Source organism: Augochlora pura, chromosome 10 (assembly GCF_028453695.1).
Source record: "Augochlora pura isolate Apur16 chromosome 10, APUR_v2.2.1, whole genome shotgun sequence".
Classification (NCBI taxonomy): domain Eukaryota; kingdom Metazoa; phylum Arthropoda; class Insecta; order Hymenoptera; family Halictidae; genus Augochlora; species Augochlora pura.
The window spans coordinates 6,949,523-6,969,929 of record NC_135781.1 but is presented as its reverse complement, the minus strand read 5'-3'; the positions used below and the strand labels follow the sequence as shown (position 1 = coordinate 6,969,929).

The 20,407-nt window shown below is 45.8% G+C and overlaps 1 protein-coding gene across 2 annotated transcripts in view; it reads left to right on the top strand.

The window, feature by feature from the left end:
* The window catches only part of Retn (retained), a 166,701-nt gene that overhangs the window by 39,778 nt on the left and 106,516 nt on the right, over positions 1-20,407 (top strand). Inside the window, exons 2-3 of one of the 2 annotated variants that reach the window (XM_078192991.1) lie at positions 15,963-16,166; positions 18,626-18,976. In XM_078192991.1, coding sequence (XP_078049117.1) covers positions 15,963-16,166; positions 18,626-18,976 — 555 coding nt within the window. The remainder of the gene's footprint in view (positions 1-15,962; positions 16,167-18,625; positions 18,977-20,407) is intronic. The other variant, XM_078192992.1, reaches the window with a different exon arrangement.

Below are 20,407 nucleotides of genomic sequence, written 5' to 3'. Positions count from 1 at the left end.
TGCGTGGTTCCCCTCCCCTCGAAGGGAGCGGAGCCGTTGGATATAGGTCCCTCGTGGGTGTTCGTTAAAAATTCCTCCGATATCCGATGTCGTTGGCATGATTTCAGAACGGAGACGGAGCGCGCCGGTCGCGTCCTGGTCGTCCCGGGGTCGACGCAGCCGGCAATCGATCTTGCTTTCCAGGCCGACACCGTTTTTATTTTATTTTCGTGGCGATGATAAACGCGCAGATTACAAGCTCCCGTCCCCACCACGGTCCACCAGTGTCCATCGATGTTAGAACCGCTCCCCGGGATCTTGTTTTATTTTCTTAACTGTATCGCACTTCGTGTCCGCGATCGAACACGCGTATCTACACGATGTTTATCGTACGATAAATAAAGGAGGGACAGCATAACACGCATAAAGCTCCACGGGTCTCGGGGAATCGAGCAAATATTTGCCGATCCGTGAGACGAAAAGGATCCACGGGGAGGATCACGGTCGGAGAGCTACCGCGAGACAATGCTACGCCGACGCATTTTCGAGCTCGTTAAATTCCTCGAACGGTTTTCCAGCGATTCGTTCTATTCTTACTGCCGTTACCAACAGTCTACAAGCGTTTCGGTTATTCTAGGTTATGGTCTAAGACAGAGAAGCTTTCGCGGAAGGAAAATCGGGGATTAGGACCGAGAGGCGGGCTACGGCCAGTGAGAGGGAGGAGAACCAGGGAGAGAGAGAGAGCGAGAGAGCGAGAGGGAGGGAAACCGTGAGTCGATCATGTGGTCGGCAGATGGTGGCCTCCCGGTTCGTTGACAATAGATTTTTGGGATTTTCCGTTTATTCGAGCCGAGGGACTGCTGCCTGGGATTTGCTCCTTGTCAATATTAATGAATTGCTTCTTGTGGTAAATGTCTACGATTGGGCACGCTCGGTGATTAGACACCAATTCAGTTTCTTCAATATACAGCTTTGTAGTAACCCTTAGCAGATCAAAGTATTTCATGTTTACATAACGCTATGTCCAAACAATTAAATATACAAAGAGAAATTAAATAAAATTGCAATAAAATAGTTAGAAGACAATACTTTAAGCCTTTCAGTTTAAGCCTTTAACGAGGCAGTGAAACTGACAAATTAATTGGAAACCCTTCGGAATAACTAATTACAATTAAAATAAGGCATTTGCAAAGAAAGGGGAGAAAATAATTCTAAAGAAAAAATGGAAATGGTGTCTTTTGACTTCTTTGGTAAAATTGGTGTTAAGGAAGCGTAAGAAGTTTGTGAAAAATTGACTCGAGGAACAAAGAATGGTTAGAATTGCTGCGAGCGTAATTTCGAGCTTCCAGATAACTGAAAGCTGAAAATGCATTCCGATCCTGCAAGAAGTGCACAAACAGCGTCTACAGGGTGTCCCCGAGCTATTTTTCTGAGTAGCAACTTAATCGGCGATTCGTGATATACGCGAACAAGCCAGAAGATAAGACAAGGGCGCAGAAGAGGGCTAATGGACATTCCCGGCATACTTCCGGGAATCTTATATTTTTCCCTCCAGTTTTTTTCTTTTTCTCTTCGAGGGACACCCTGGTCGCCATCGGCTACAATCGCGATTCCCCGAGAAGCCGGAGACGACATCGAGATGCGAACGACGTCGCGTCGGTAGTGAGTCATTCTTCGGGCGTACTCGGAACGGTTCGGCCCGGCGTAATTAGTCCTGCAGGTAGGCAGGATCCCCGAAGGTTCCTCAAATTTTCGAAGGTCCCTCGATCCATCGGCGACCGAAACTCTCGTTTCCGCCGCGCTGTAACAGCACGTTTCTTCATCGCGAAATTTCAGTAATCTGCAACCGGGGTCCAATTTATACCAGCGACTAAATCGCGCGTGTTGACCACGATTTTACATGTCACGCGAGGAAAATCAAACGAATTTCCTACCTGCTCCAAGTAAGGCTGTTCCAGACAAGCTAATGGAACAGTCCGTTCGAGCTGCTCGCCAGAAATTGAATAGGACGAGTCCTCGAAATTATAACACGCCGCTCGACATTCCTACAATTTATGACTTCCGGACAGGTCACGTTGCAACAACTGCACGCGGACAGCTACCAAGAGACGAACAGTCCGCGCGTAAATCCTCGTATAAAGCCGGCACGATAGCCGATCATCGAGCGCCACTTGCCGGCAGTCGACAGATTTCGAATAAATTGCCCTCTCCCCGGTTTGCACGAAGCGTTGCCATGCACATCGGCATCGCGCTCGTCGAACACGTGGCAGAAGTTCTCCGCGTTGCGAGGCCTGTGCGGCACCGCTCGCGGTTGATGGACCATAAAATCGCGCCGCGGTCTGCCACTTTTCTATAGTGTTCGCAACGCTGCCGCCGTAGCACGTGGTTGCCGGCGCTCCGCCGGTGGCTCGTTCCCGATCTCGAAATAAAAACTCCGGGGAATCGTGTCTCTATAAATTAATCGGCAGCACCGGTATCCGTCAACGTCCAGGATCACGCTGTTTGACGCGTCGACGCTAAATATCCCGCGGTCCGCGCCTATTATTTATCGAGCTTTCCGCTCGCCTCTGCTCGTCTCCGCTTGTCTCCGCTCGTCCACGGCGGGGAAGCGCGTGGGAGGCCGCTCCGTCTCTCTCGCGCGATCCGTCGGTGCCCGAGGAATCGGATCGAGAGATGGCGATACAGAAATACCGAATAGTTGTCTAAAAGTGTGTGACGGACGGACAGCTGGCCGTCATTAAAACCCCATTAGCGAGGAGCTCCCCTCTGGACCGCGTAACGCAGCCCCCCGAGTTCTAACAATATCTTCGACGACGCTCCGCCACCACCCACGCTATTAATATTGCTCTATACCCTCCCCCTTCGGGCGGCGCACTCCCGATACCCCTCTCACGCCCGCGAACAGCCTGCGCCTACTCCATGGAATTCGCATGGACGCGCCTCCGTGGATTTAGATGACAATTATTGCACCGCTGTCGCGCGCACTTTCTTTGTATGCGCGCGTCTACGGTCGATCCTTCTACTCTGTTAGCTTCTCGAGGCCCGCGGGCCGGATCGCATGCTTCTCCCGTTTATCGTCCACAACACTGTAGTCCGTGGTGCTCGAAAGAGGACCCCGGCAATTCCCGGAGAGCTACGAGAATTCCCGGCACGATTGCGACCCGATTCCGCGCGTTTCGCGCGCACCGTTTGTTAACGAGACGCGAATTCCTACCGCAGCACGCCGGACCGTTTCCTGGCTTCGCTTTTATTAATAACCGCAGCTCTTGTTATTAACACGCTATCCGCTGGTCACAGATCGAGCTTACTTACTTGCACGCCCGATGGAAGACCGCTGAAGTTTGAAAAAACCTACTTTTTGTATACATATGTCGGGAGTTTCTTTCAATAATATAACACATTCTTTCATTTTTGCAAACATACTTTCTAATCTACAGTATTTATTGGCAAGTATGATACTTGCTATTTTAACAGTTGTTTAAATATAAGTGACTCTGATACCGTTATAATTATTTTGAAAAGTGGTATAGCAATCTTTTAATGGCGCGGAAAATTAATATATATAGCTGCAAATAATCGTGGACATCGTCAATTCTGTACTCGTTGAAATGATTTGTCATCCCAAAATCGCACCTTCGATATTCCCTGACAAAAGTGATGTGCCACATCAGAGAAGACACATCATCGGCACGATATCGCATTCAGCCGATCGACGATGCTTGTAATAATTCAATCTGCATCTTGGGCAATCATCCTCATCGTGGATAATCTTCCTTGCACTTAGTAGTTTCTTTCCTTTTAGCCTTCATAAGGCACAGGTAATTGCATCGAATAAATTAGCTTGCATAGGTTGAAGCACATTAAAAAGACATCGGAAAGATATTTGTAATTCAACGCACTTAGCACTATCATCGGTAACGACGTGTTATACACATGTTTACCTTTTATAGTTAAGAATTGCAAGGCTCTTTAATCGTGCGTCGTAACATGATGAGCGGGTCCAGACAAGATATCGCTAAAAAAGTATTTAAAAGTACTGGATAAACACGTGTTTCAATTGAGCGATCCGTTGCTCGTATCCACATATTAAAGTGCCCGTATGAAGGCTCGGGGAGGGATTGCGAGCTGACTATTAATGATTCGATACAATCTTTTGATACAATGCAATTAAAGTAGTCAGCAATTGGTTCGAGACATCTGCGATCGGAAAAAGCCGATAAGACCGAGCCCAGACGTTCGAATTCGCGTTTCCTCGGCGCGCACGCGAGGGACCATGGTACGGAAATAAATCTTGTTCGTCCTCTGCGGATCAGCGGCGTGGACATTCCTCGTGGACGAAGACGCGACGCGCACAGGAGACGACCCTGATCGATCAATCTACTTCTCTCGACGCCTTCGCCGGTTGAGAAAAATACAAGAGCGAACGTCCGACGGATCGAAACGCGAGTCGCTGTGTCACTATACGTCAAACGCTGGTTCCGGGCAAGCTGGGTGTATTTGGGTCAAGTTCGAAATAACTATATACGTAGAAAGAGAGAAAGAGCGAGAGAGACAGAGAGAGAGGATGGTCCTTAGTTGGAGCCACCGCAACAGGCAAGGTTTCCTCTTTACTGCAAACGAGCGTCGACCGATCCGGCAACCTTCTGCTTCGATTTTCCCAGACATTTCTGTGACTCGGTTTCATCTGAAAATCCTTTGGACCGATCCCTGCGACGGCTTCCGTAATCCTTTTAATCGAGACGAATCTTTTGGAGTACAGTCAAAGACGTTTCGCGGTACCCCGACTCGTAATTAGCATCTTCAAACGATTCCCCTAAACTTGCGAATCGACACCGTTCTCTGAAAGTCTCTGTCTAGTTTTCAACATCGTAGACCACGTGTGTCGGTTTCTGGAAAGATCGCTCGTGTCTGACACAACTTTAGAGGAAGCAAAGTATTTTAGATTTCAAAGCTAAATCTTTTTTAATATCTTGGAGGGAAACTTTCGATGTTCATTGATCGATTTAATTTTTACTAGTAATTTATGAGATAAAATATTAGATATATATTTTTTATAGCATTTTTTACGCTCAATCAAATTATGTAGAACTTAATTTTCCAATTTCTGTTTTTTTTTTCATTATAATTCATAGCAATGTTTATCTTACCAAATTCGTTTGTATTCATAAGACAATGAAAATCTGCAATTGAAATGCTGCGGTCGCTTCTCTGTTCGTATAAAAAATGCGAATTTCGACGACGAGCAGCGAATAGAAAAACGGCGACGGAGGTTCGGGGGCCCTTCGAGTGTGGCCACAATGTCGTCGATAGAGGGCGACGGATTCTTGGGGGTCGAGGGAGAGTCGAATTTCGGTCTGGCAATTTGTCGAGCGGCGTTCCACTGCGGTAATAAAACGGCGAGGGGATGGACGGGGAGAGTCCGCGGCGCTCTCTAACAACAATAAGAGAGACGACGTCGGCCCTTTCTCGCGCCCGCTCGAATCCGCTCGCGTCCGCTCGGGTCCGCGGACCGAAATAAACGTTCCTCGGCCCTCCTGCTCGCTCTCTCGCGGCAAGCTCGGTTCGCGTGGTGTGCTACGACAAGAGAGTCGCGACAACGATGTAGAAAGCGAACGGGAGAAGGAGAAAGAGAGAGAGAGAGAGAGAGAGAGAGAGGGAGAGAGGGAGATAGAGACGGGGTATATCTCGGGGCTCTCTCGCGTCTTCGGTCTTTGTAGCGGCAGATCAAACTCGGCGGGTCATTAATTAAATCTGGCGGAGCAGCCATCGTCCGTCCGTCTTTCCACCGCGTCTCCGATTTACTTTACACGAAATGCGCCACGGTTATAAATATGGCTCTCGCTCGCGATGGGGACCCTTTTCCCCGAACTTGATCTTGCGGACCGCCCTCGGAGCCCGGGATATACGTACCAGAGACCGAGCCGTGACGTGGCCGCCGATCGAGAGACAGCTTTCCTTCGCGACTAAGAAACCGACCGACGCGTTCAAACAAATCGCGGACATCGTACCGTGTCCTCCACCCTCTCGCACCTACGTCTCCGCGGACCTTTGCTCTTTGATCGAACGGACGGGCCGCTCAAACTCAATCGATTCACCTGCTTCTCAGAAATTTCCCTTTAATCCTGGACACTTTAGATAGATCCGTAGTATATGTTTCTTTTCTTCGCCCTTGCGATTGAAGAATTCTTCCCCAATTACTATCGAATATCGTTAAATGGTCTGTCAATAAATCATATTGCATTTTCCTATTCTTTTATTTCATTCATTTTTTAATTAATATGCCCTGCTAACTTGCATTATATCGATTCTGGTTTCTTTCACTTCCGTCGAATTGTGATCTCTGCATCGCTATCTTGCAGTTACGCTTCTGCCTTTTCTTCGGTCTTTAGTCCTTACGACAAACATCCACTTTTTCGCCGCGGACGAGCAAAAGTGCGCAAAGGGTGCTACCACCCACGCGATCCCGTCGAATCCAAATCGGATTCTCGTTTGGAAGCCACCCCCCGCCAAGGCGGCAGTTGCATAAGAGACGCAGATTGATAAAAATAATTCGTGCCTACCGTGAGCGTCTCCGGATTCTGAATCTGGCGGACACGTGGGGATCGGTGAGAGAAAGAGAAAGATGGATTAAGAGAGAAGGAGGAACGTGTCTGTCGGCAGAAGGCGTGACGCGAGCGAGCTTTACGATCGATTCTAGTTGCAGTGTACCGGCCGCTCGGGATTAAGGGGTGACTGCCTTAACAGTTCAAAAGGATCGATTTCTTTATATTTTCTTAAAATTTTGAACTGCACCCAATGTTATGCTAAAGCGATATTTTAAAATTCGAACATCTAATGGCTGAAAGTGAAATTTCGAAAACTGTTATCAAGCAGTAAAATTATCTCAAATTCCATTAAAATCTCAAACTTTTAATTGCCTGTAAAGAAAATTCCCAAACTCTATCTATTTCTCACTTTCATCATTCTTAACGAACACGGTGATTATAATTTCGGCAACCTTGAAACACAGAATATGAAATCGGTCGTTTCGATCGGTTTGGTGAGTTCAGCGTTAAGAGGAGATCTCGTGACCGATCGTAAACCGAGTTGCGAAAATGCCGCGTGGATCGTAGTCGAGTCCGAGTTGAATAGCGTACTAGAGCCGAGTCGAGTCGCATCGGGGTGAAATATGCGAGCTCGCATTCGTGGGAGGTTGGCCGGGTCTTGGCAGTGGATCGAATTCCGCTCGCAGGACCTCGGGCCGAGAGCGGGCAGGTATCGCGAGGACGTGTACCCCGTCGGAGGTGTCCCGCAGGAAGCTTCACCTAAATAGACAGGTTTGATCGATGCGCCTTCCCGGCGATATTGATAAATAAAGGCGATTACAGCGATGACGATTCCGATGGTCAATGAATTTATATACCTGACAAAAGTCCTGGCCGAGCCGATAAATCTCGGCCCCCCCCTTCCCCCTTGCTCTTTCTCCGCCTCTCTCGGGCCCCCATCGATCCCCCCCACGGCCCCCCCCACGGTCCCCCCGTGGTCCACCCGTCGCGACCCGGACCGCCAGGGGTAATCTCTCAATCTAAATCGATCGATCTGCCAAAACGACTTCGATTCGGAGCTGTTTATCATCGGCCACTTATGAATTTATTTCACGAGCGCCACGAGGTTCGCCGGGCACCGCGACGCGCGGAGCGCAGCGCGGCGCGGGACGGCCCGAGGACCCTGGACTGTGTGTGCGGCCGCGTGCGTGCAGATGCGTGCGAGCGCGTACACGCGTGCACGACGGAGAAAGATCTGGTGATGAAGCCGTGATCTCTACGTGGGAGCACCGCAGGGGGTCCGAACGGAACTCGTGTAGATACTTAAACTTTCGTTTTTATTGCGCGCGGATGAACGCCGGGGCCATTCATTAAATCGTTCCGCGCTCACCGTACTCTCGTCCGTCGATAAGACCGCATTGACCGAGAGCGGACGCCTGGCCCGGCACTCTTCGGAAATGCGAATTCGTCGCTCGCGGTTACGGTTTTCCCCTCGTACCGATCCTCGTCCTTGATTCGTGTCTGCGTGTTTGCACATCCTTTACCGGAGGTAATTTTCATTGCTCGAAAATCGAAAGCTATGGAAATAACGTGCTCGTACCGCGTATTTTCCATGCGCAGAGGGCATCGAAACCACGCCCTTCGGAGCATTCTACGCATGAAGAAAAATGAAATTATACCAATCCGGCACTTTGCAGCGCGAGAGTCACGCCTCCGGGCACTCTTTATGGAAAGAGCATCGGTGCCACCCTTCTTCGAAAATCTTTACTCGGAATATTAAAAAGGAACCTTGGTATCCATTTTAAATCTTTGGTTCAAACGATAAAAGTTTACTACCTCGATATTAATCTATAAATAATTTTGTACGCATATTTTCAAGATCATGTACCGTAAAAAAAATGAAATAGAAAAAAATGATGTCCTCGAAATCCTAGACCATACTACTTCACAAAACGACGACAAAATCATACTCTCTGCAGTTGATTCGACAGTGTTAGAACATTAATATTTCAGGCTTCTTATGCATTATACACTCGACGAGCGACGAAGCCACGCCCCTCAGGCACTCTGAACGCAAAGAATCATGAAACCACACCCTCGAGGGCAATCCGGGCATTGTCGGTTATATCATTTTCGGTTAGTCAAATGTTTCGTCGAGGGAACTAGGAACTAAAAACTGGCTTCTAACCTGCTCATTGAACTCGAGCATGAACTCGTTCTTCCCGCTGTTGGAGGAAACGAGTTCGATAACGCCGGCGATAACGCGGCCCGTTTGACGCGTTGCCCATCGCGGTTTTCAATTTTTATGCGTTTCAATTAGCTCGCCGACAGGGAGCCAGTTGTCCCCGACGTTCGTAAAGATCTCTATGGCGCGGAAGATCGTATGTGGGTTCCAATTTCCGAGCGTCGTCTTATCGCCGATAATACCAACGGTTTTCGTAGGTTCGAGCAATTAACCTATTACTATCTTAACAATACATCGATTGGCAATATGCGTGGATGACACGGTTCTTTTAATATCGCTGTCCTGCTGTTTTTTTTTAAATTCGAGACTATAAAAATTTACGTTCGTTCGTAGAATTCGTCTGCGAGAAAGTTTGCTGCGTTCGACGCGTACGCGAGAATTGGTTGAGCGTTCTATAAAAAGTCTGCCAGAGCCTTCCATTTTGGAGAAACGACGGCTTTCGAGGGCGGTGTAATTTATGTTAGGGGACGTGTCGCGAAAATCATTGAGGTGGCCGCGTTGAATAATCGACGAATGATGCGACGCGGTGTTCTAGCAGCACGATATATCTTGCAGCGGCTCTCTCTCGCGCGGTCTCGAGGTGGGGTCAAATTAATCGTCCGTGTAATATGCTTGGAATCGTACTGTTTCTTCATTTTTCGACCCCCCTCTGCGTACCGGCTTGCACCCGGCACTTCGTCACGAAGACACCCACCAGCCTCGAGGCTGGGCCGGCCCCTGGCTTCGTTTAATTTCGTCGATGCGCGCCGAGAAATCTCGACTACCTTCGTTCCACCATTTTTTTTCCCTGCCCATAGCAATCGCAATTTCCACGTTCCCCCGTTTCTTGGTTCCACGATCTCTCAGATAGCACGAAAAAGTGCTGCGGACGTTATCAATCACTTTCAAGAGACTGTCAAACTCTTCTTGCGAACATCTAGAGCAGCGAAGTCCAAACTTTTAACTTCCCTGCACCGTATTTGAAGAAGACGAGTCTTTTTTGTTACTAAACAAAATACATGCAGCACTGGCGACAGCTGATGTGCCAAACAAAACGGGAATTACATGTAGTTAATATAATTAAATAAATTAAACTTTATTAATTCACGATTATTTAAAACTGTAAAACAGTGACCATGCAAAGATATAGCGAATCATCTGTAGGTGGGCTATTGGTATTCCTTTCGCTTTCGCGTTCGCTTCTTGGACCACATTGATATTTGTTTTTGGCTGTGGGTTCAGCATTCATATTCTAGAGTTCATGTTCTAGGTTCCTTAGAACTGATTGAATAAATAAAGATTCGTCAGAGTTTTGGAGACGTTAATAGTTTCCGAGAATTTCGGCGACACTAGGCAGATCCTCTTTTGGACCTCTAAATACCTCGAAAGCTGTTGGTAATTGGCAATTCGTCTGCATCTTTTGTCGGTAATCTTCAAGGACTGTCAACGACTTATTCTTACCAGCTAAAAGACTTAGTTCCTTTTCAGTGATCCTCGAAGCGATCATTGAGGTTAGAACTTCCATTCACTTGCAACATAATTTGACTGATGCAATAATCGCGCAGATCTTCATAGATAGATAGAAAGTACCTAAACAAATAAATAATATGTATATTTTAATAAATTTTGCTAATTTATTTTTTTAAATAATTTGACTGATGCAATAATCGCGCAGATCTTCATAGATAGATAGAAAGTACCTATACAAATAAATTATATGTATATTTTAATAAATTTTGCTACGAGGATATTACAAAAATCATCTTTACTCTATAAAATACAACAAGCCTACATTCTGCTGTAAAATGATTTGTCGCGCCTGATTTTCTCAACTTCGCAGCTGGTAGCCAGATCCAGCGAGTAGAAGAGAATCGTGCTTGAAATCGCGTCGGGCACAATTAGAGCGAATCTGCGAAGTGGAAAAGGAGGAGTCTCGATGCGGGAGCGTCCAATAACGCGACAATAATTAGAATATTTCGAGACAGTGGCGCGGTCCAGGCCGTCCCGAGCGTTTAGACGATGATTTAGTGACTAAGCGTCGGTGGTCGCGCACGCACGGGCGAACGTATGAGGCCGCGCGCATGAACGCACGGACGCGCGCGGGTCTTTGTTAACGGGGAGACACGGGTACACCCGCGAAGCCGTGCAAACTATAAGGTATAAACAATAAGACAATCGCGTTGCGGCGTCGCGGCGATAAATCACCGCGGAGCTCACGGTTATCTGCCGCTTATGCCGCGGCTCCGATGGGATAACGCGATGCCACGATGCAACGATGCAACGACGCCACGAGGCTACGTAGCCGCGGTGTGCCTGGCCTCCGGTAAATTTAGCTATTGTCGTGTCTAGGATATATTAAATCTCGCTAAAATGTCTTCATGCGGCTGTGGCACCTCTACGCGAGTTACTTCTTCTCCATCTCTCTGTGTATCGCGTCGTATAATCGTGTGCACGATTATTGTCTCGGTACGTTATTCATCCTCGAGTGAGCAGAAGAGTGATCGTGATTCATCCCGATCTAGAAGCCTCTGCCGGATTCCCAGAAATTGTAATCATCTAATCGCGGAGAAAACTGATAGTTCAATGTTGGATAATTTTACAGCCTAACAATACCAGGAAGAAAAATAACTCTTCAGCGGAAAATAGGTTCGTCTTTTGTGGAAGTAAATAAACTGCAGAAATTGAAATCAAACAGGCAGATAAATGTACAGTGAATTGTGTTTGGAAATAAACCAAAACCACTGTAAACGAATACCCTGCAGTCGCTGACTTCGCTACCCTCTGTCGAATGAATGGTCGATTAGATACCGCATTATAAAAATGAAAGAACACGAAGGTGGATATTGTACCTGCTGGCGCCAAGCTTTTCAAAAACCGGAGAAACTCGTGCATGCTCTTTTCCGCGACACAATGGCTCACCTACACAAGAAAGAGGGCACATCCTCCATGGTCGCAGGAGCCGGTTCCCCTTTTCAATTGAGAATTGACGCCGGAATAGTGTGAATACCTTTCATTCAGCGTATTCAGCAGTCGAGTTTACATCACCGAATAAAGATCGGATCGCGTACAGGTGCTCGGCCATTGTGGCCAATAAAGAGGACGATGATCGGTCGTCTTTCGAGCGGGTGAATGGAAGCGGCGTCGTCGCGCCGATCAGCCCGCTGCCCACGGAGCGTGCTCGAGCGTGCTCGAACGAGTGTCCGGGCGCGTGTTTTCGGTAGGCCAACCTACGAATTATGCAGAAACGTGCGGCGTCACCCACAGGTATTCCCGGTGACAGAGACGTGGGAGTGATTCTCTCTCGGTGGAACAGGGACAGGCCGCGCCCACTTGTTTGCCCAGGGTAACAGTTTTACCTGTGGCCCAGGACCCCGTGGCCCCGAACGCTCCCTATTGATTTATTCGGCTCATCTCGCCCGCCGTGTCGCGGCTGCACGTTTGGAAGATGCCAGGTTTGAATAAATCCGTCCAAGTCGTTTGTTACGTCTAGTTTCCGAGATAATACTCAACTGATTTTCCTCTCACGTTTGGCAGAATTATTTACAATTTCATTTTTGGAAAATAATCTCTACGTCAATCGATTATAATATCTCAATTTCATTAAATTCGCAAGCCGTAAGAATGTCGAAAAAATAATTGACGTCATATAATTTTGCTTTGAAATTTGAATTCGAACGGATGCGATATTATGAAATTTTTGAAAAAAGTGTCGAGAAACAGAAAAGTAAAGCACACTTTACGAATTGAAACAGTCAGTTAAGAATCCGTTTGGTGACTCGACTGGACAGTATCTAGAAAGATAATATGCTTGAATCTTCCTGACAGCCCTAAAGGGTTAAAGAATGTCAGTCGCGTACCAACTGTAGCCGAAGGCGTCATTAAGAGCGTCGCGAATACACTTCCTCCTGAAGGTGCACGGGATCGATCCCACCTCGTTGCTCCAACAAGCCCCCCTAACACGTCCTGGGTGTCAACTCGAGCATCAAATGAAAAAAAAAGGTGAGAAGAGCGGCTCCCCCGTCCCCCGGGGAGTCCGTCTAACCGGGTATTCGAACGCCCACGTGCGAGCAGACGGGTCCTGTTAGAACAATAGCGGTCCGGACGTGATTATCGTAATGACAGCGGCCGCTACGTCGGACCCAGGACCTCTTGAATGGACGACGTGATTTCTGGGCCCGCGTCGGGAATACCTGATGCGAGACGTCAACCGATCGTAATTCGTTTTCACGCCTCGCGACTTTCTACGGGGGGGGCCTTGCCCGTTCGCGTCGCGTTTTCTTCGCGGATCGACTTTCACGATTCGGCTTATCGTGAGCCCGACGTGACGGCTAGACCGCGGAAGGCCTGCGGAAGGACTGCGGAAGTCGAGTTTACCGCTAGGTTTTTACTCGGCAACAACAATTTTAGGGAAGTCGTGTTTCCCATTGAAAAACTGGTCTGCACCACGTTTCGCGAGGGATATTGTTGCGCGAAAGTTTAACGAGAGTCGTTCGTCAAAGACTGGCGTTATTTCTTTCTAGAGTTACCGGATAATGTTCTGTTCCATTAATCATCGAGCTTGATTGACAGTCGAAAGCTGTTTGCGACAATGATTTTAAATCGCGTTGGGAATAGTAGAATGGATCGGACTTTGCTCGATGCCGAAGATCGAGGTGATTAATCCTCCAGCATTGTTTCCTGGAAATTGCAGTCTGGCAACTTTAGACCGACGATATTGCTGTGACAAACGCTGCATCAACAAAAGTTAATTATGTTAAGTAACGCGTTGTATAATTGGCTATCGATGTACCTCGGAGTTTCTTCTTCCGATGATTAGATCATTGCTACACGATTTTAATGAATTTCGTAGATCCAGCGATGGCATCTGAAACAAAAGTTTTCAGAAAAATTGCTTTAGGCGATCTCGATCTAGGTGGCTGTTGTTCGATTAAAATTTTATTCGAAACATATTTCGATAATGTTCGATACGTAATATTTTATTGAAAATGTTATTCGAGATATTATAGGAGTAAAATTCTCTTCGAATAAGTCGCGACACTGACTCTAGCTTCCCAGTATCGAGTTAAAAAATGTCCAAAGTTCGGTGCCAGTGAAACGAAAGGACAAATCAAAAATTGAGAAATTACGTGGTCCGATGGAGGAATCCGACTGGATCGGAATAATGGAGCTGTTTGATTAGGATTCCATCGGCCGAGAACTGTACACCGTTGACCACCGTGAAGGGTCAATATTATCACACGTGCTTAAAGCCGCCGACACAGGCAGCCCGGTTGTATCGCCTCGTTTCTTACCTCCCCTGATCACGATTTCATCCGAGATCGGGTGACGGTCCCCGTTGCACCCCGCGTTCGGTACACCTGCATCCGATAGGTATATATTTATCCAAGTCCGCCCTTTTCAGGTAGAGATGCGCGCGCGCGCGCGCGCGGTTAGTGCATTTGAATAAGCTGGGAGATTCGATGAATCTATTTGCATGCCAGCTTCGTAGATAAAGGGGGCATCGGTGGGTCCCTTGGTGGACCGGTGAACGCCCCCCGAATTTTCCTGCATCGTTACCCTACGAAATTATGCTATTCGACGAGCTGCTTTGGTGACACGATCGATCTCTGTTTCCGAGGCAATTTTTATTTTATTCGACTGAGTTTTGTATTATATTTATACATGTATAAACGATAAATAAATAAATAAATAAATTTCTGTATCACTGCAGAATAGAATAGAAGACATTACTCACTTGCAAGAGGGTTAACAGAATGAACGCGATTCGAAACGGTACCGAGAATAGGTGATTTTGTATGCGGTAGATATGCCGACAGGATGAACGAGACACGGTAAACAAATTGCGAAAAAGTCGTTCCACCACCTAATATATCTCGCGGAAAGGGGTTACAAAGGAACGTAATCAGCGACGTTATCGGACGTCACTGTCCAGTCCGCGGAAAGTGGTAATAACTAATAACTCGTCGCGTCGCGATCGTGAGAAAGCAAAAGTTATGGTTGAAACTCGATACTGACGCGAAACTGAAAAGAATAAAGGGATGCAGGATCAGAAATTCGAGTGCTCGCATGATCGGAGGCTCGATGGAGGTAGGGGGGGATTCGATTCGCGAGCAAGACGACCGAACATCCGTACCACCGGCCGCGGTTTTACGACGCCCATTTCCGTTCGCGGTAATGTCACTTTGTATAGTTTTATCTCGGCACCGGTGCAACGGGCACGGCCGTAAAACACTTATGACACCCGTAGCATAATAATGCCGCACGATAGCAGTTATCGCGACTCGTATAGCGCTGCTCATTCGCCATTTTCCTAATTAATGTTTAATGATTCGATATCTGCCCTCCTTACTGCGATTATGCCTGGAACGGTCGATAGAGAGCCGCGTCCATTTTCCCAGGCCTCTTATTTCCCCCGTATCAGCGTGAAATAACCTGACCGCTCGAACGTCGCTTTTCAACGACTCGGCAAGCCCTGATCGCGATCGCGAAGCTCGCACGCCCATCGAAAAACTTGGAAATTATTATCGCGGGGCGGAACAAACCGTGACACTCGTAGGGCGGACCATTGCGGCGAAACTGTGACTGAATATAGCTCGGATTATTTATTTTTCAAGACAACCCTTTTAGGCACCGTAATCGTTTTTATAGGTCTTAATGAAACATTAGGAGCGTTCAGTGACGTACGACTATTTACTTAGGCGTCATTACCCAATATTGTTGACAACTATTTTTTAGAATTTTTTCACATGCGAGGTTCCATCTAAACTCTAGCAATTGTTTACGATAACAACTCGTCGTTATTATTATTTAAATCTGTAATCAAAGCTTGAATTTTTACGAATATTTACCATGAAAGGTTTTTTGCTCGGACCGTTTTCACGACGTTTCTGGAAACAAAAGTATGTATGGCGAATCGCGGAATGCGGCAGAGGGGGTCGCGGATTAATTCCCGGCAGGCAACGGAGCTTGCAATGCACTGAGATATTCGTTCGCGTCCTATAGGTGTTCGCGTGAGTCACGCGTAACACCGAGATGAGAAACGAAAGCGATCAAAAACGTTTCTCTCGTTATTATTCGCACGCGTGCACCGGCCGCGGCGGAACGAATAAGTGGTAATTATCGTCGGGTATCGCGAAACGGAAGGTGAGCGAGCGAGAGCGGGCCCTCGACGACGTCGGAGACGCGGGTCGAAACGAAGACAACGGTCTAACCAGAATCATTTGATCTGCTTGCAGTCGCATCAGGAGGAGGATCTGTCGGATCCGGACCTTCAGGATGAGGAGAGCGGAGAGGAATTACCTCAACAGCCACTTCAGGGTAACACGCACTCCTCCTCGGACAATGCTTCTGTGCCGGTCAGCACTCCTACTCCATTAACACACTTGAACAGCCTGATGAGCACACACCACCCGCACTTTCTGGCCAAGCTCAAAATGGAGGTCAGTGCTCGGATTTTTCGACCGTTTACGCTTAACCCTTCTTTGCATGATTTTTCCTATTTTTTTAAAATAAATCAGGTTGATGTAATTAATGCTCTAGATTAAAGGAAAAAATATTTAAAAAAATCCTAGTATAAATAAGAATTTGAATTATTTAAAAAACAGTATGATGGAAATTTACATCATTATGCATTGTTACATATATAGCTCAGTACTAAATAAATCAAAAGATATTGTTTACTTATTCTCCTTTATTCTAAATGATAATTTAAAAAACAATTATTATTTTTATTCAAGCACAAATTAACTCCACATTTATTACACGAAATTGTGGAATAGCCTTTACATTTGGGAATTTTACACAAACAGTGGAATGACAAGTTCTAGGCTTGTTAATTGACAGTGACGTTTGCTATTTTTTGACAACTGCGTTTTGTTGTACGCAATAGTCATTTATAAAGTTGCCAGCAACAACAAATTTAAAGTTTACAGTTTTTGAGTACCTTTTTTTCTTCACTAAATGTTATGATTGAAATTTCCATCATCATGCAAAGAAGGGTTAACCTTTTAGATACTACGCGCCACTATAGTGGCTTTCGCGAATCGCTCGTGCTTTACTCAATTGTTTTATTATTTATTAAAGCAAACAATTAAAGTGAAAGTGTGTATATACAATATATTCAGAAAAGAATATATGTTATTAGTACTATATATAGATATCCGGAAAGAAATATATATTAAGAGAAAATCGTAATTTAGTTACGAAAAACTTTATTTGCGCAAAATCCAGCCGTATCTAAAAGGTTAAGCGTAGGTTAGTGGAGCCAGCTTATCTGGGATGTCCAATAGCCGTGCCTTTGTTTCCCGGAATTTACATTTATTTATATTTTTTATACTTACTTACTATATTATATTTATTCACATTTTTTTTTATATTCATTTATGATATTCGTAATTTCTAGTAAACAAGCATAGTATTGTTTATCTGATAAATGGTCTGATAAAAAAGTTAGGTGTATCTAGAAAACAAGAAAGGTACAGCCCATTGGTCGCCCCACGATACCCTTGATAATCCACATTTTCATTCTTCTCTCTTTCGTTTGAACGGAGCCAGTTGCGAATCAACTAATTGCGGATATTATTAACGACACGTAGAATAGATCGATGCAGTAAATACTGACAGTCATGCACATCTCCGCAAAAACTGGACGGCTGACGTTTTATTCGATTCAACGATGTAGCGATTAACGCTGATCGTTCCATCTGGTTATTATTAGACCGCGAATTTTGTGCGCTCGTGGCGGTTACCGAGATGACGAATTGCAAAAACATAGGAGAACTTATACAAATGTAACTGCGTAAAAAATAATTGACCTGCCAGAACGAATATTCATTCAACGTCGGCTCGTTACAATCGACACGGACGATTTTTATTTTGCATAAAAGATCCACGGTCTAGCCGTTTCGCACCGCGACAGCCGCGATCGTTTCTTTCGCAAGATCAAAGTCGATTTACGCGAGTCGGAAACGCGACGAAAGCGCCTGTACTTTCGATTCGAGCCATGCTCTCGATACCGTTGCAAACTTTTTAATCGCAAGTCGCGTGCAATTTTTGCAATAACGCGGCCGAGTTTACGCGCGAATTATCGTCCGACGAAATTTACCGTCTGAACGTTTAAACGCTACGGGAAAATGGGGTAACAGCTTAATCGTTTAAACGCGGTTCACCCATGGTTAGGACACCGTGGAAAAAGCGCAACGCGAGTGACAGGACCTTTAGCGAATCGTGAGAGTGTGTGTCGCAATCCCGTGCACTTGTTACCATAATGTCGATTCCTTTTTTTTTTTTTTTATTACGCGAGGAAATTACGCAGACCATTTTTTACGATCCTCGCTTTCGAATCGCGGCCATTGTTTGTATTCCGCTGTGTTTCAAAACTATCGCTGTTTGCTCACCAAAGTAAAACGCAGGAAATTTTCCCGTGCGTAATCTCTAGAAAGCGGATTTAACGCCGACAGAAGGTACGCGGGTCCGCGGAATGCTATAGACGCCGCTAACGAACATTCATTTAGGCTTGTCCGTTTTCATTTATTTAGTTTATAGATTTTTATAGGCATAATTTTTTAGATATTTGCTTCGGCAGCTGTATATTAGTTCGACATCTTGAATCTTACATATTAATGGGCTCGTATAATTATTATTCTTATTATTTATCCGCGGGTGAATCCAAACCCGTAAAAGAATAAATACACAAATAAGTAAATAATTTCGAGCGCGATTGCAGTCGCAGAGGATAGGTGAATCGCAGGAAACGTGCGTCCAAAGTTTGCAAAGGTCGCGTGTCAAATTCTTACGGAACGTCCGGAGAGATTCTCGTACGGTCGCGGCATTAGTGGAACGAAACGGCATGCTCCCGGATGAATTGTCGATTGAAGGTGTTTGCATTGGATCTGCGCAGAACGACGTGGACGTGTTGAACAACAAAAGCGGCCTGGAAGCGCTGCAAGCGGCGATGGGCGGCGGCGGGTTCAATTTGCCGTTCTCGTTCCCGCCGCCGGCGGCGTTCCTAACCCCGCAGCACCACTCGCAGAACAATCATCCGCAGTCGGCCGTTATGGGCGTCGGTGTGGGCAATAATCAGATGACATCGTCGGCCAGCTCGCATTCCAGCGAATCGTCGCAGGGCAGCGCGAGGAACGGCGGCGAGCCTCGGGAGACCAGCAATCACTCGCAGAACAACTCGACGGGAACGAATCACCAGCAGCAGACCAGCTGGAGCTTCGAAGAGCAGTTCAAACAGGTGCGTCAGGCAAGTACCTAGCTCTCTATATGCATGCTTCTCCGTTTCTTTCGCGTTCCCCGACCGTAAACCGGCGATTGCTCCGATTCCCTCCGCGATCCAGCTCAGGAATCCCGCTCCGTTTTATAATCTGCGACTATTTAAATCTGCGACTATTTAAATCTGCGACTATTTGAATCTGCGACTATTTGAATCTGCGACTATTTAAATCTGCGACTATTTAAATCTGCAACGATACCGTATTTGGTAATTATTTGCAACACGGGGATATTCGCAGTTTCCGGCGACCTTTTAATTGCGTTGTCAAGGTCATCATTCTAAACAACTTTTTCCTATAGCACGGTGGCATGGTTGGGCTGATATTAGAAAATAGGGAATATCGATCTGGATCATTATCTACCTTAAGTCAAAACAATGCTAAATTCGGTTTTGCTAAAACCGAACATTTAAGAACAGTGACTCTTGAAAGTCGACAAACTTTGGATCCATTCATAATTTTAGGGGACGAAGTTCTTCATATTCTATAAATCTAATTCGAATGCTACAACATTGGAAATTTATAAGCCGCATTATCGTGCATTCAATTCTACTTTTATCTCGCGTTTATTTTCCGAAGATATTACACGCTTTAATACAGTGGTTTAAGAATAAAGCATCTGTCTATTTTGGCAGCTCGTTGGACGTTTTACCATCCGCGAACATGTTAACAAAAAGATATGAAAAATATTGGACCAGACATTTTATCTGCCGAACTTGTTTGCTGCTATAGGAATTAGTCTTGATGCGAAAGGTTTCATAATCTACTTTCAATGAACGTGTATTAAGGAACAACGTGTATTATTCACGTTTAATTGAGAATTTTATTTGAATTTGATTTTTAATTGAATTTTATAGTTGAATTTTGTTATTGAAATTAAATTGTTCAGGAGTTGGGGGTAATTACAATTTAATTTTGATGGGTGAATTCATTAAAATTTAGTTTATTGAGTAAATTTGGATAAATAATTTTGTTTAAATTATTTTAGGTTTATTTGATTTTAAATTGAGAATTTTATTTAAATTTGATTTTTAATTGAATTTTATAGTTCATTTTTATACCTCAAATAACGTGTTACATGAAATGATTATAAGGATTGTTCCTTAGCGCGTTTCAACATCGCTCCGATATTGTGCCAAAAGGAAAAGAATCGTTGCTATACCGAATTGATAGTTTGCGAAACTATCTCGCAAAATTATGAACGTTCGAAGGAAACATGACGGGGAAAGAGCATGAGCCGACAAGAGGAAAGTCTCCCGGGAACCGTGTTATCGCGTGGCCGGGTAATAATCTCCGTGATCGTAAAGTAGCGAACGCTGTCGATGGTATCGTCCCCGCGACCGATAAGCATTGTGGATCGGGTCTGCGCGTCGGTAAGGCGAGCGAATCGCCGGCGGAGTAGC